The 12,116-nt window shown below is 36.9% G+C and overlaps 1 protein-coding gene across 4 annotated transcripts in view; it reads right to left on the bottom strand.

The window, feature by feature from the left end:
• Positions 1 to 12,116, bottom strand: part of CNKSR2 (connector enhancer of kinase suppressor of Ras 2) — a 214,287-nt gene that overhangs the window by 52,877 nt on the left and 149,294 nt on the right. For all 4 annotated transcript variants that reach the window (XM_034074520.1, XM_034074521.1, XM_034074522.1 and 1 more), the window contains 4 exons: positions 8,255 to 8,303; positions 7,263 to 7,435; positions 5,107 to 5,180; positions 2,647 to 2,718 (listed from right to left, as the gene is read on the bottom strand). In XM_034074520.1, the coding sequence (XP_033930411.1) occupies positions 2,647 to 2,718; positions 5,107 to 5,180; positions 7,263 to 7,435; positions 8,255 to 8,303 (368 nt within the window). The remainder of the gene's footprint in view (positions 1 to 2,646; positions 2,719 to 5,106; positions 5,181 to 7,262; positions 7,436 to 8,254; positions 8,304 to 12,116) is intronic.

The following is a 12,116-nucleotide window of genomic DNA, read 5'->3' as shown; positions in this document are numbered from 1 at the left end:
TATTTGTGCTGGGAAGATAAAAATCTTCTTCTTGGGTTTCAGACCTTCCAACATACTTTTAAATAGCCGATGCATATTTGTTGCTTCTTTCTGATTACTGAAGAATATATTAATTTTTATCCTTAGAAACAAGGTGCCTTGTCATACTGACTGAGGACCTGCTGATAGAAATCATTCATCTACTGCTGTAGTTCAGGCTATGCTGAACAGACCATGCTATTATTCTGTTTGCTGTGCAGCAAATTGCATTTTGAGTGACTGGCTTGACAGAATTATCAAGGAAAGACAAGCTTAAAATTTTACAAACAAATAAAAAAGTTTTAAGTTTTCCAAGAAGAGACTTTTAAGTAAGCTTTAGTCATGCACGAACTTTTGAAGAAACGTTAACAGACAGCTATTTCTAAAGGAAAACAAGCCTACTGTAGTACTGGCATACTTCTCCAGTCAAATATTATCCGTAAAGAACTGGCAGTACCCTGAAGGTCCTCTGCCAGGTAGCTGAACCTAGTACACACAGGAGAGATTAAACCATGATTATAAAACTTACTAACAGTTTTATGGGTTGAGTTTTATCTTATTTTTCCCCTGTTTTAAAAGCAATTCTCCTCAGCAAGGATCTCCACAGACATTATCTAAGATGGAACAATTCCCAGGTTGCAGTAATAGATTTTTGTTTCTGTCCTCTGTCATAGGATATGCCACCTCTGAATCAGTGTATTCTATCCAGAGATTGCCACCTCTGGATAGGTGGATTCTTTGCTGGGTTGGAGACTGGATGGTCAGTCCCAAAGAGTGGTGTTATGTGGCATCACATCTAGTTGGCAACTAGTCGCTAGTGGTGTTCCTCAGAGCTTGGTGTTAGGGCCAGTGTTGTTTAATATCTTCATTGATGATCTGGATGAGGCAATTGAGAGCACCCTTTGTAAATTTGTGGATGACACCAAGTTGGCTGGGAGTGTTGATCTGTTGGAGGAAGGAAGGCTCTGCAGAGAGATCTGGACAAGCTGGGTTGATGAACTGTGGTCAGCGATATAAGGTTCAAAAAGGCAAAGTGCTGGGTCCTGCATTTGGACCATGACAATCCCATGGAATGCTACAGGCTTGGGGAAGAGTGGCTGGAAAGCAGTTCAGCTGAAAAGGACCTGGGGGTGTTGATTTATGAAGGTGAACATGAGCCAGCTTGTACCCAGGCAGCCAAGAAGGCCAATGGCAACCTGGCCTGTATCAGAACTAGTGTGGCCAGCAGGAAGTGATCATCCTCCTGTACTAGGCACTGGTGAGGCTTCATCTCAAATCCTGTGTTCAGTTCTGGGCCCCTCACTACAGGAAAGACACTGAGGTGCTGGAGTGGATCCAGGAAAGGGCAACAAATCTGGCAAAGGACCTGAGAACAAGTCTTATGAAGAATGGTGAGGAGACTGTGGTTGTTTAGTCTGGAGAAGAGAAGGCTCAGGGGGGACCTTATCGCTCTCTACAACTAACTGGAAGGAGGCTGTAATGAGGTGGGGATGGGTCTCTTCTCCCAAGTAACAAGTGATAGGACAAGAGGCAATGGCCTCAAGCTGCACCGGGGCAGGTTTAGAGATATTGGAAAAATTTCCTCACTGAGAGGGTGTTTAGGCATTGGAACAGGCTGCCCATGGAAGTGATGGAATCACCATCCCTGGAAGTGCTCAAAAACTGTGTAGATGAGGCCCTCAGTGACATGGTTTAGTGTTGGTCTTGGCAGTCCTGGGGTAATGGCTGGACTTGATCTTACAGATTTTTTCTAACCTACTAGATTCTATGACTCTGTGATGTATTATTCTGAACTGAATTAATTTCAAGTTATGTTGTACAAAAAAATGAAATAAACTCCCAAATATTTGAATATATATGAGATCCATGTTGTTAATTTACCATTTGAGTGAATTAGAAGGAACTGTTTCTATTTTATGCTGAAGTCTCAATCAGTTTGCTGAAAAAATCGCACAAATGGCCTCAAACAGATTCAGTAAAACACAATACCCAAAGAACGAGGACTTAAGGCCTTGATTTTTTTTGAGTTGCTGGAATTTTCTCCACTAAATTCAATACAACCAAAGTTTTACTTCAATGTGTGGGTTAAATTTATGGCAATAGAGGGAATCTGAAAAATAAACTCCTTGTAATCTCTACCTTATTTTCCCAGACTGACAGATTTGAAATCAGTAAGTGCTTTAAATGTTTCTCCAACTTCTCATTCTCTCCAGGACCAGAAATAGAAGCATCCACAGATCAAGCATCACATATCTTTGAGAATACGTTAGGAAGCAGAGCTGGAGATATTGCACCTTTATAGGTGCTGCACAACCAAAGGTAAAAACCTGGAATTCTGAAATTGTGTTTGGATGTTGTTTCACATACTGTATTCGTTTCTTTTTAGAAAGTGTGAAACTTGTTTCTGAAAATCTTCAAACCTTTGTTTAAAAAAAAAAGTAATTTTTGCATTAATTGAATATTTAGCATATGCAGCCACTCAGAAACAATGCTACTCTGCAATTATTTTTTCAGCTATTAAACTTAATTTTTAGATCAGCACATAATTTATTATCCCTGTGTAATTACTAGCTTCAGGAAGTGTCACATTTAAGGAATGGTTCCTTGAACTTTGCTAGATTTCCTTACCTGTTCATGTCATCTAGATGTTCTGCAGCAAAATAGAAACTTTTGATCTTAGGATGACAGGCTTTGAATGCACTGTAGAGGAAAAACATAGTTATAAAAATGTAATGGAACAACTCTTGTTTTTTAAACTGTAAGATAGTGTGGTCACCAAGGAACAAGATGCATTCTGATTTCCTGAGGTGTCAGATGTACCCAAACAATATATAAACATATAACTTTTAGAACTGTGCCACACTTCACCAAGTGCTCTTGAACTACATAATTCTAAATAATGCTTTATCCATATGTGCATAAATATTGTTCAACAATCAACTGTAGTGTACTATATTTAGATAAAGTTAACCAGTTAAGGATATAATTTCATGTATCAGGTAACTTTGCTGATGTACCTCTAGGTGTCAATTTTTTCTGAACAGAAAACTGACTGAACAATTTATTTGATACAATAGAAAAACTCTTAGTCCTGGTGATTTCTCACATCTCAATGACCTTCAGATTACCTTTAGCTGTAATGACTACGTTTCAAACAGAAGAACACGATGCACTGATTGACTTCTGAAAAGCTGTTATAAATCAACACTGATTTCAATCTTAAGGTCATTCTAAGCAACGGGCAATTACAGCTCATCTTTTCTTTCCACCAAAGTAATCAACATGACTGGGCTGAGAGAATTACTGCATTTCATACATAACATGAAATAAATTACTAGAAAGCATTTTCTAACTGTGTTGGATAAAGATTTATGGTGAAGACTTGAGGATCCAGAAAATGCATCTGAGAGTAATTAATAATTTACAGTACAGAAGAATAATTTTTGAGAATAGCCTGAAGGTCTCTCTTAAAATAAGAACAAAATACATGGAACAGTCCCAAAGAAAATACGGAAAACTGAAAACATGACACACGAAGAACATCATTACCATTTTTCCGAGATACAATGGATTAGAGAGAGTAAGAACTATTTTATGTATCTCTTTATATATATATATAATCCATTGTGTCATCAGAAAAATGGTGATGATGTACTTCACATGTATTATGCTTGCAGTTTTCAATATGTATGTCTCTGCCTGTACATATATGTAAATATATGAAAACAGATTTTTAAGAAACCAGAGATATAAAATTGATGACCACAAAAGGTATCGCTAGTGAAGGCAACATAAAATCGAGACAAAAAAGCATTACAGCATGACAAAATGTTATGCAAGTGAAAGCATACAGGGACATCTGCTCAGTTTAGAAAGACATTATCAGGTTACTGAGACCCAAAACTTGACTTCTTAAAATTGTTACAGCATCTGTTGTCTGGATTTTCAGAGTTTTTTCTTTATCTGCCATGGAAGCAAGGGATTTTCATAGCCACATTTTATGTTCTACTATTCAACAGGTACCAAATCAGCTACATAAACCCAATGTAAGCAGGGTGAAATTCTGAGGAATGAGTTGCCTTTATGCTGCTGCCGCAACAAAAGAGAAAAAATGAGGCACTTTGGTAATGTAGCCCAAGGACACAGCACAATAAATCCAAGTTGATGTATCTTTTTTTTTTTAAATGAAGTTTTCATTTCCTGCTCTTGGAAACTATCATGAAGAGTAAAGTTCATCCTGAAGAGATATGTAGACCAGCTCATACAAGGTCAGTGTGTTCTTTAGAACTGTATTGCTACAAACCATACACTTTTTATTTTTGCAATTCTTTTTCCGTACAAATATCAGTGATTCAACAGTCTTAGTAATCTTAAAAGAACAGTAAAAGGCATTAAAAGGCAATACAAAAAGTTTTCAACACTAGTTACTCTGAAAGTACCTCTGTGGGAGTATGGAGCTGTCACATTGCTGTATATGCTTGACTTTGTGTCTAAACAAGAAATGGATTTGTGCAATGGCACAGATCTGGACAGAGGCATTCTCTTTTTTTTTACTCTGCCTCACGACTAACAACACTGTCAGCAAACTCTGAGATGACACTAATTAATTTGGAGTTACGTGAAAAATTTATGCCTGGCCATTAACTTGCAGATTTCTTTATTTGGATTAATTTTGTTTGGATTTTATTATGCTTAAAACTCTTCATTGAGCCTAAAGGTATCTCACACATACACAGAAACCCACACCAAACACCTACCTACCCCCCAAACAAACAAACAAACAAAAACCAAACCAGAAAAGTAAAGAAAGGAAAATTAGGAAAATAAAGGGACAGAAGCAACCAAGCAGCCTTCTTGCTCTTAATTCATTTTGCTCTAGTCAAGCACTGTGATTCATGATAAAGTAAAAAAAACTCTAGGAAAGATAGCACACAGAAACCATATTGAATTTGCCTCTTTTGTATGAACTTATGATACAACCAAATGTCATTGTAATAAAGTCCATTATGTCACTGAGTCAAGGGAAAACCTTGTCCTTTGTTCCATTTCTTCCTATTGCATAATTGCATTATTTTTGAGTGTACTTACTATTTCTTGCGGCATTCACTGGCTCTGTCGATTTTGAATTCAGGTAGACTGATGAAACCTTCCGCTTTTTCATCCTGCAAAGGTAGTTCTAGATATTAGTATTGTTAAGGTGCTTCTTGGAAAAAAAAAAACAACCACCACACTGAAGACTAAAAATATTTTCACTTTCCTGCTTCTTACATAAGGAACACTAATGTATGCTCTGCTCTGGCAAACTGCCTACCGAAGTCACTGGGACTGTTGCCAAAATAGTGAGAGAGATCCCTTGGTGTAAAACACAATTTTAAATACTCAGTTTTCTCAAACAATTTCACAGCTGAAGCAGCGTTTGAAAATACAGATGACCAAATGTATTCAGGCAATTAGTTATTGTAATTAGTTAATTTGGGGGAAAGATGGACTACTTAGTAAGGAGAAATGCAGCCTACTGTAAGAATAGGGAAAAAAGCAATTTCAATGTGTGTTGTTTACCATCTTTGTATGATATCACGTCTAAGAGGCACTTAAGTAAGAAGACGTGATCTTCCTCCCCCCTCCTCTAAAGCCTTGCTCATAGTTCATTTTATCAGATATTCAGTCTCCCTTGACTTTTCACAATTTGAAAGCATTATTTATTTTAAGCCACTAGTACACCAATAACACAGACTCTCTTATTTAGCTGCTCATAACTTTGCATGAGAAATTAACACAGGATCATGAAAGTGAAGCTTAACATACACAAATGTTATGTTAAGGAATTACGTATTTTTCCCAGAATCTCCATAGTTATTTATGCAGCCCATATGACTATGTGCTTTCTTAAAAATAAATAAATAGAAGACATAAATCAGCATGTAAAACTGGAACCATAGCTGTGGAAGGTACAAGTTTGTAACAGGTTCTGCATTAGCAGGCATTTTAAAATCAAAAGGATGCTGTTTAGAATAATCTTGCCATTTTTTTTGCATATTTGGCTAAGGAAACAGAATTTTGGCAAGACCACTGTTTACTTGACTATCCATCTGCCACTGATGCTTCCCTCACCAGCTTGTGAATCTATTGGTGTCTGCAGACACTTTGATGATGGAGCTGAGGTCTCAAAAATAACCAGTTCGCAGCAAGTCCCAGGGAAAGTTCGGACAAGGAGAAGACAGAGGTGGTCAGAACATTTCCCTCTCCGTGGGAAAGTAAGGCACAGCTCAGTAGTTCCACACGCTCCCTGGCCATGTTTGGTGACCACTCATCATAGTTGTAGATATAAATTACTGCCCTGATGAGCACTTTGTAACAGACCTTGAAGAGGGAGGATGGAGAGAAGGGAGTTGGGGTAACTGATCTGCAGATGGGATCAATGCACAAATGGGATAAGTCTGTGGCAAAACAGGCTTCAATAACTGTTCATGGAACTACTTGCTTTCTGTATACTCAGGGAAAAGTTGTGTTTCACAGTATTTTAAATGGGATATGCACAAATGCTTGCAGTGATTGAAAGAACAAGTCCAGGACTGCGTGCCTCTACATGTTGGCAATGATTTCACCTCAGCATATTTACTAATGAACTAATAGAGTTTTAAATTAATGTTTCCTAACTCACTGGCAGAAAGTTTTCTTGATAAACCTGATATAAATAAACACACATTAATGCAGAACATGTTGGACAAAGCTGCACACAATTCAGTTGGGCTGCTCCAGCACTCTTAAGTTCCACATGTATGAGCACCAAAAGCTTATCAAAAGCTACAAAGGAGAACTCAACTGAGAAAGAAAAGCATCTTCCTTAACTGCCAGAGGTTTTGGTGATTTCAGTAGCATAGATAAACAAGGAACACAGGCAGTACATCATTAAACTTTATACTCCCATGACTAAGGTTGAATGACAGGATTAAACAACTACCTTTTCCCTTTCAAGGGTTTGAAGATAGATTTATTTTAAGTTGGTGAGAGTAGGACTCAGAAAATATGTTATTTCTCCTTGTAGTACATAGTGAATTAGAAGGACCAAGTATCTCTAGACCTTAATGGTAATTTAGTCAGTCAGTCAATACTAATTTCAGTGTGATTATTTGGGTGAATAGAATTATTCACATACATGAGCACTCAAAGCACTGGCTTCCTACTCAATCATAAAAACAGCAGTACACAGATTATTTGGCGAGGCAATGAGTGTAGATGCTCACCTCTTCATTGATATACCAATATAAAGATGTATCCTTCAGGACAAACCAGTATTTTTTCCATTTCTGGGAGAAGTAACTCTTGGCATCTTTCTTTTTCCAAAGCCAGCCTTCACAGTCCCCTCGACCAAGATCTTTACATGAGATCCTTCTTTTGCTTTTACCTGGAATAGGAGCTGAAAATGACAAGGACATGTGAAAGCATTTGATTTGTTCACTAAATCAACAAGACAGCTAGCCAGAAAGCACTATGTATTTGTTTAAGAAAATCAGTTAAAAATTTCAACCTCAATTTGCCATAAATAGATTTTACAAACATTCTATTTCAACCCTGAAGTCTATGTAAGGCACCATAAGTTAAAATCAAAACAAATCAAAACAAACCATGTTCAGCACCTCACAAAGCTCATATTCTACAGGTAAGACAGAAAGATAAGATATTATAGAGAAAAGAAAGGCAAGATATTTGAAATCAGAAAAATGGTTATTTTTAGTTTTCAAAAAAATTAATATTTCACATCAGATTAAAGCACACAGCATATAAATTCATGTACTTTCACACTTGGCTGTCAAATACAACTATGCAAGTACTTCATGGGTATTCAAAACCCTCTCTTTGTAACTGCTTTTGCAACTAAGGCCTTTGTACTTCTAAATCAAAAGAGGACAATCTATTATGCTATAAATTACTTGACAGATTAGATAATGAGCAAGGACTGCAGTAAGGCATTTCATGCACACAACTGGAAGAAACAGCCCTGGTCCCAAAGATGCTAGAGGCTAAGTATTCAAAAAAACCCCACCATCAGATATATGCATCATGTACAGCATGAGGAAACTATCAGTAACAGACTAACAGCTTCTAAACATGATCAAGTGAACTAAACATTGAATAGGAGCTAAAAAGTTCTAGTTCCTCAGATACTGTAATATTACAAACATTAATGTTGCCAATTCCCTTCCTACCAATACATGAAAACAAGTTTAATTTTTACCTTTGTTCTTCTTTTTACTTTTCTGCTGTAGAGAAGACTGCTGAAATGTCTACAAAAAAAAAACAAAACAAAACCAAATCAAAATGGCAGAAGTGAAAATGCAGTGTTTATATTCAACCACATCCTTGTCATAAGAGAAGTATAATATTGCGAACACTGAAGTCATCACCAGGCCAACAGACTTCTAGGCCTCAGAAAAAAAAGGTAATTTTAGTTCATCCGCTCATAACGTTGTAAAGCAAAAGCACACAGTGAAACATCTTAAAATAGACCACAAATTACTTTACCAGTAACTGAAGTTTCTGCTAATGAGGAATGAATGTCTCCCTTTGGTTAGTATGATAGTGAAGCTACACTGCATTTCTAAACAGCATCTCGTTAAGGTCTTCTTGACATAAATATGAAAATATGCAAATTAACACTGCCTAGTGCAGGTGTGAAAGCATTTATGTGATGGTCTTTAGAACATCAGACAGTTTGCTCAGAAACAGGCCTAATATCAATAAAATTCTGCTAAATCACAACTGTGAAAAAGTCTCCCAAATAAATATTCTAAAATAGAAACCCCTTTCCATTTGATCAGGTTTGGACTGGAAGTATTTCTCTCCAGTTGATCCACTCCCATGAACCACCCCATTGCCTTGCCAGTGAGACAGGAAAGAAATTATTCATTTACTCAAGATCCCAGTATATTAAAAATGGCAACACATATTAATATATAATCACCATCACTCCAGTGAACTAAAAAATAATTCTGTAATTAATCACTCCAAAATGTAAAGACATCATTTTAGTTGTTTTGAATTTTAGTTTTCTGTAGACAAATGTATTTGAGAATGCTAAAACTAAGACAAGGCCACATTCAAGTGTCTGAGTATTAAAACCTCTTATTTCAGTTTACCATGAAGGAACAACAAAAAAAAAAATCAAAGCTTTTGTGACACTTGATGAAAATAAATCTAAGTAAAAGCAGTAATAGCCCTGTAATCCCAAATCCTGTTCCCTGCAGATAAGAAAAACCCTTACCCCAACTTACAAGGCTACATTTTCAATTCAAAAACTGCTTTTCATTTTCTCCTCCCCACTTCCCATTCACCTGAACTCACACAGAAGGCTGAGGCTCAGCTACCAAGGTACGTCTCGCTTCACAGCTGAGACATTCTCAAGAAGCAAATACTAACATGTTCATGGGGTAAATGGCCAGCAATAATGAAGTGTAATGTATAAAAATTAACTGACCTTAGAAGACGTGCTGATCCCTTGTAGACCATATCTAAAGAAAGCTATTCACCTATATTGCCACCTCAGATGGCCAAAATAGGCCTCCACTGGGAACAAAAAAGGAGCCCATATGTTTTTATTCCCTGGCTCTGGTTCTTTTAATTCTGCTTCTGGGATCATCTCAATCAGCACCAGCTCTCAGAAAGCTGAGATAGCAACTGCATCCCAACTTAAGTCACACAAAATATTTTGACCTTTGTAGGACTAAGTGAGAGCTTTATGTCCCAGGAATCAAAGTGACTGGGCAGAACTGTGTAAAAACTCTCTCTTAGATACTTTGAAAACCTTATCTAATCCAAACTGGTTGAAAAACCACACACACCCATACAAACCCAAAACTTTAGCACTTCTCAGTTCACAACCCAGACAATTTCATTATGCTGCTTGACTTTTCCGTACTAATGTTTTCACAGTGCCAAAACAGAAAAGGAAAACCTTTGCTTAGTTTTCTTATAAGTGATTATGAAAGCAGATTAGAGCAATATGAACAGCCTGCTCTTTAAAGGTTTCAACTGTAAATTGAACCTGCAAATGTGTGCTCGCACCTCACAACTCTTGAGTCAGTTTTTGGGAAGAAAGGGTAATGAAGGGGTATCAGTTTTTAATAGGAAGAAAGCATGTAATTTAAATGTCTAGCCATTTTTCCATACATTATGGCATATTGCAAAATAGAAACGTTTTATTAAATTCAGTTACTATTCTAAATGAGCTTATTCAATTAAATTAAATCATAATTAAGGACAAAATCTACAACTGAGTGAAGTTCCTGGGAACTATTAAACCATCTTCAGTGATTGTAGTTAACACTTTAGATCACATAGACTTCGGGATTCAAGTTGGTTTACCCTTTGCAAAAACAGCATCAGCTTTGTTTTTTTTAAACCTGGAAGATGTATATGTAAGACATATAACATATAATATGCAATAAAATAACCCCAAACAAGTGAGGATGAAATCTAAATGTGCTTCTTCTGTTGTTTTTTTTTAGGAAATCATTGGATGGAATCTGCAGCCTCTTCCAAGTTATTAGATAATGCTTAATGCCATTTTCTCAGTGCTGTTTAGAATCACAGAATGATGAATGAGGTCATGTCCTTCCTCCTACTCAGAGAAAGGCTTGCTTTGAAGCCAATGCTACTGATTTGGGTCAACTGCTTATTTTGCTAAACTTCAAGAGACTGAGGGGGAAGTCTAAAGATCTGGGGTCAAACTATTCCTGTATAAGAGCTTCTCTAAGATCTAATATAAACTCCATGTGCGATCCGCAGAACACTACATCCATGTCCAAAAAATAGATATATTCTAATATTTACTTGAACCCCTTCATGGTGACAGAATTTGTAGGTCTACCAAAATAAAAGACCATAACTGAAGCTTCTCTGAAGATCTGGATTGGCCATAACAATTAGTACTAAATTTGACAGCTCCTAAAATCCTCTTTCAAGTTCTTATTTGTTTCTTCACTTTTCTTCAGAGATTTTGCACCTGCTCATTTTCAGAAACCTGCAGAGAGAATCAGGTTATGGAAATAATAATCCCCAATTCTCTACCTGAATTTCAGCTCAGTATGATTGGGAAGGAAAATGACAGGTATCTTTATAGTTTTTTTGAGAGGTCCAGTCAAATCCAATTTTTCTCAAGCTTCAAGTTTAGACATGAAGGAACTATTTACAGTCAGACAGTTCCCCTCTGTCTCTGTAAGATAACTTTCTCTAGTTTCAGCAGAGTAGCTTGTAACATTTGTGATTACTGGAACTTTCTGCTGCAAATGGGAAAGACAGTATCTAGAAAAAGCTGGTGCTTTCAATTATTTGATTGATCTCTCACACTCAATACTTTGAGAACACCAGCAATGTTCTGTTTTTGTAGTTTTGATACACCACATACACATGTTTCTCTGCATTTGGTGTGTTGAGATTCAAAATTTCACAGTGAAAAGGGGAAAAAACTCAAAGCTATTTATATTACATTGTCACACGACCCACCAGTATAACAAGTCATGCCCCAATAAAGGATTTTGCCAGAATCTTATTTGTTTACAGTCTTGTTTAGTCTCCATTAAGAGCTAGTGATAGAGAGTATTAATTATTTTTGTGGATATTTGTGGAAAATATAGTTTTCAAGCACTATGTTACAAAGGTATGATGAGAGATGACCTGTGGCAGCTCAGAGAGTTTGAAACCTCCTGCCAATCAGTAGCAGAATTTCATTCACAACAGATAACTGATTTGTTTACAGCAAGAGCAGACGTTCACCTGTTACTGTGTTCAGCCCTCAAACTAAGCAAAAAGATTACTGTTCACAGTCAGCTAGGTCTTGAAGCTACATGAGTCCACGCAGACCATCTGCAAAGTAGCTTCTGAAGGACAAGCTGAAGCTAGGCCACACAGGACTTTACCGGCATAGGAGAGAAGAGACGAGGTATGACCTTAAGTTCTGTTATGAGGGCTAAAGACCAAATGAAGCATCCATAGGTGAAACTACACTCAAAAGGGAACCCTTTAAAATGTGGGATAAGACTATGCTCTAAGTTATGATCCTATTAGGAAGGCAAAGACTTCACTGCCTTGTTTGAACAGTT

The sequence above is a fragment of the Melopsittacus undulatus genome, chromosome 2, assembly GCF_012275295.1.
Source record: "Melopsittacus undulatus isolate bMelUnd1 chromosome 2, bMelUnd1.mat.Z, whole genome shotgun sequence".
Taxonomy (NCBI): Eukaryota; Metazoa; Chordata; class Aves; order Psittaciformes; family Psittaculidae; genus Melopsittacus; species Melopsittacus undulatus.
Note: the sequence above shows the minus strand (reverse complement) of the source record. Positions and strands in the feature narration are given on the sequence as shown.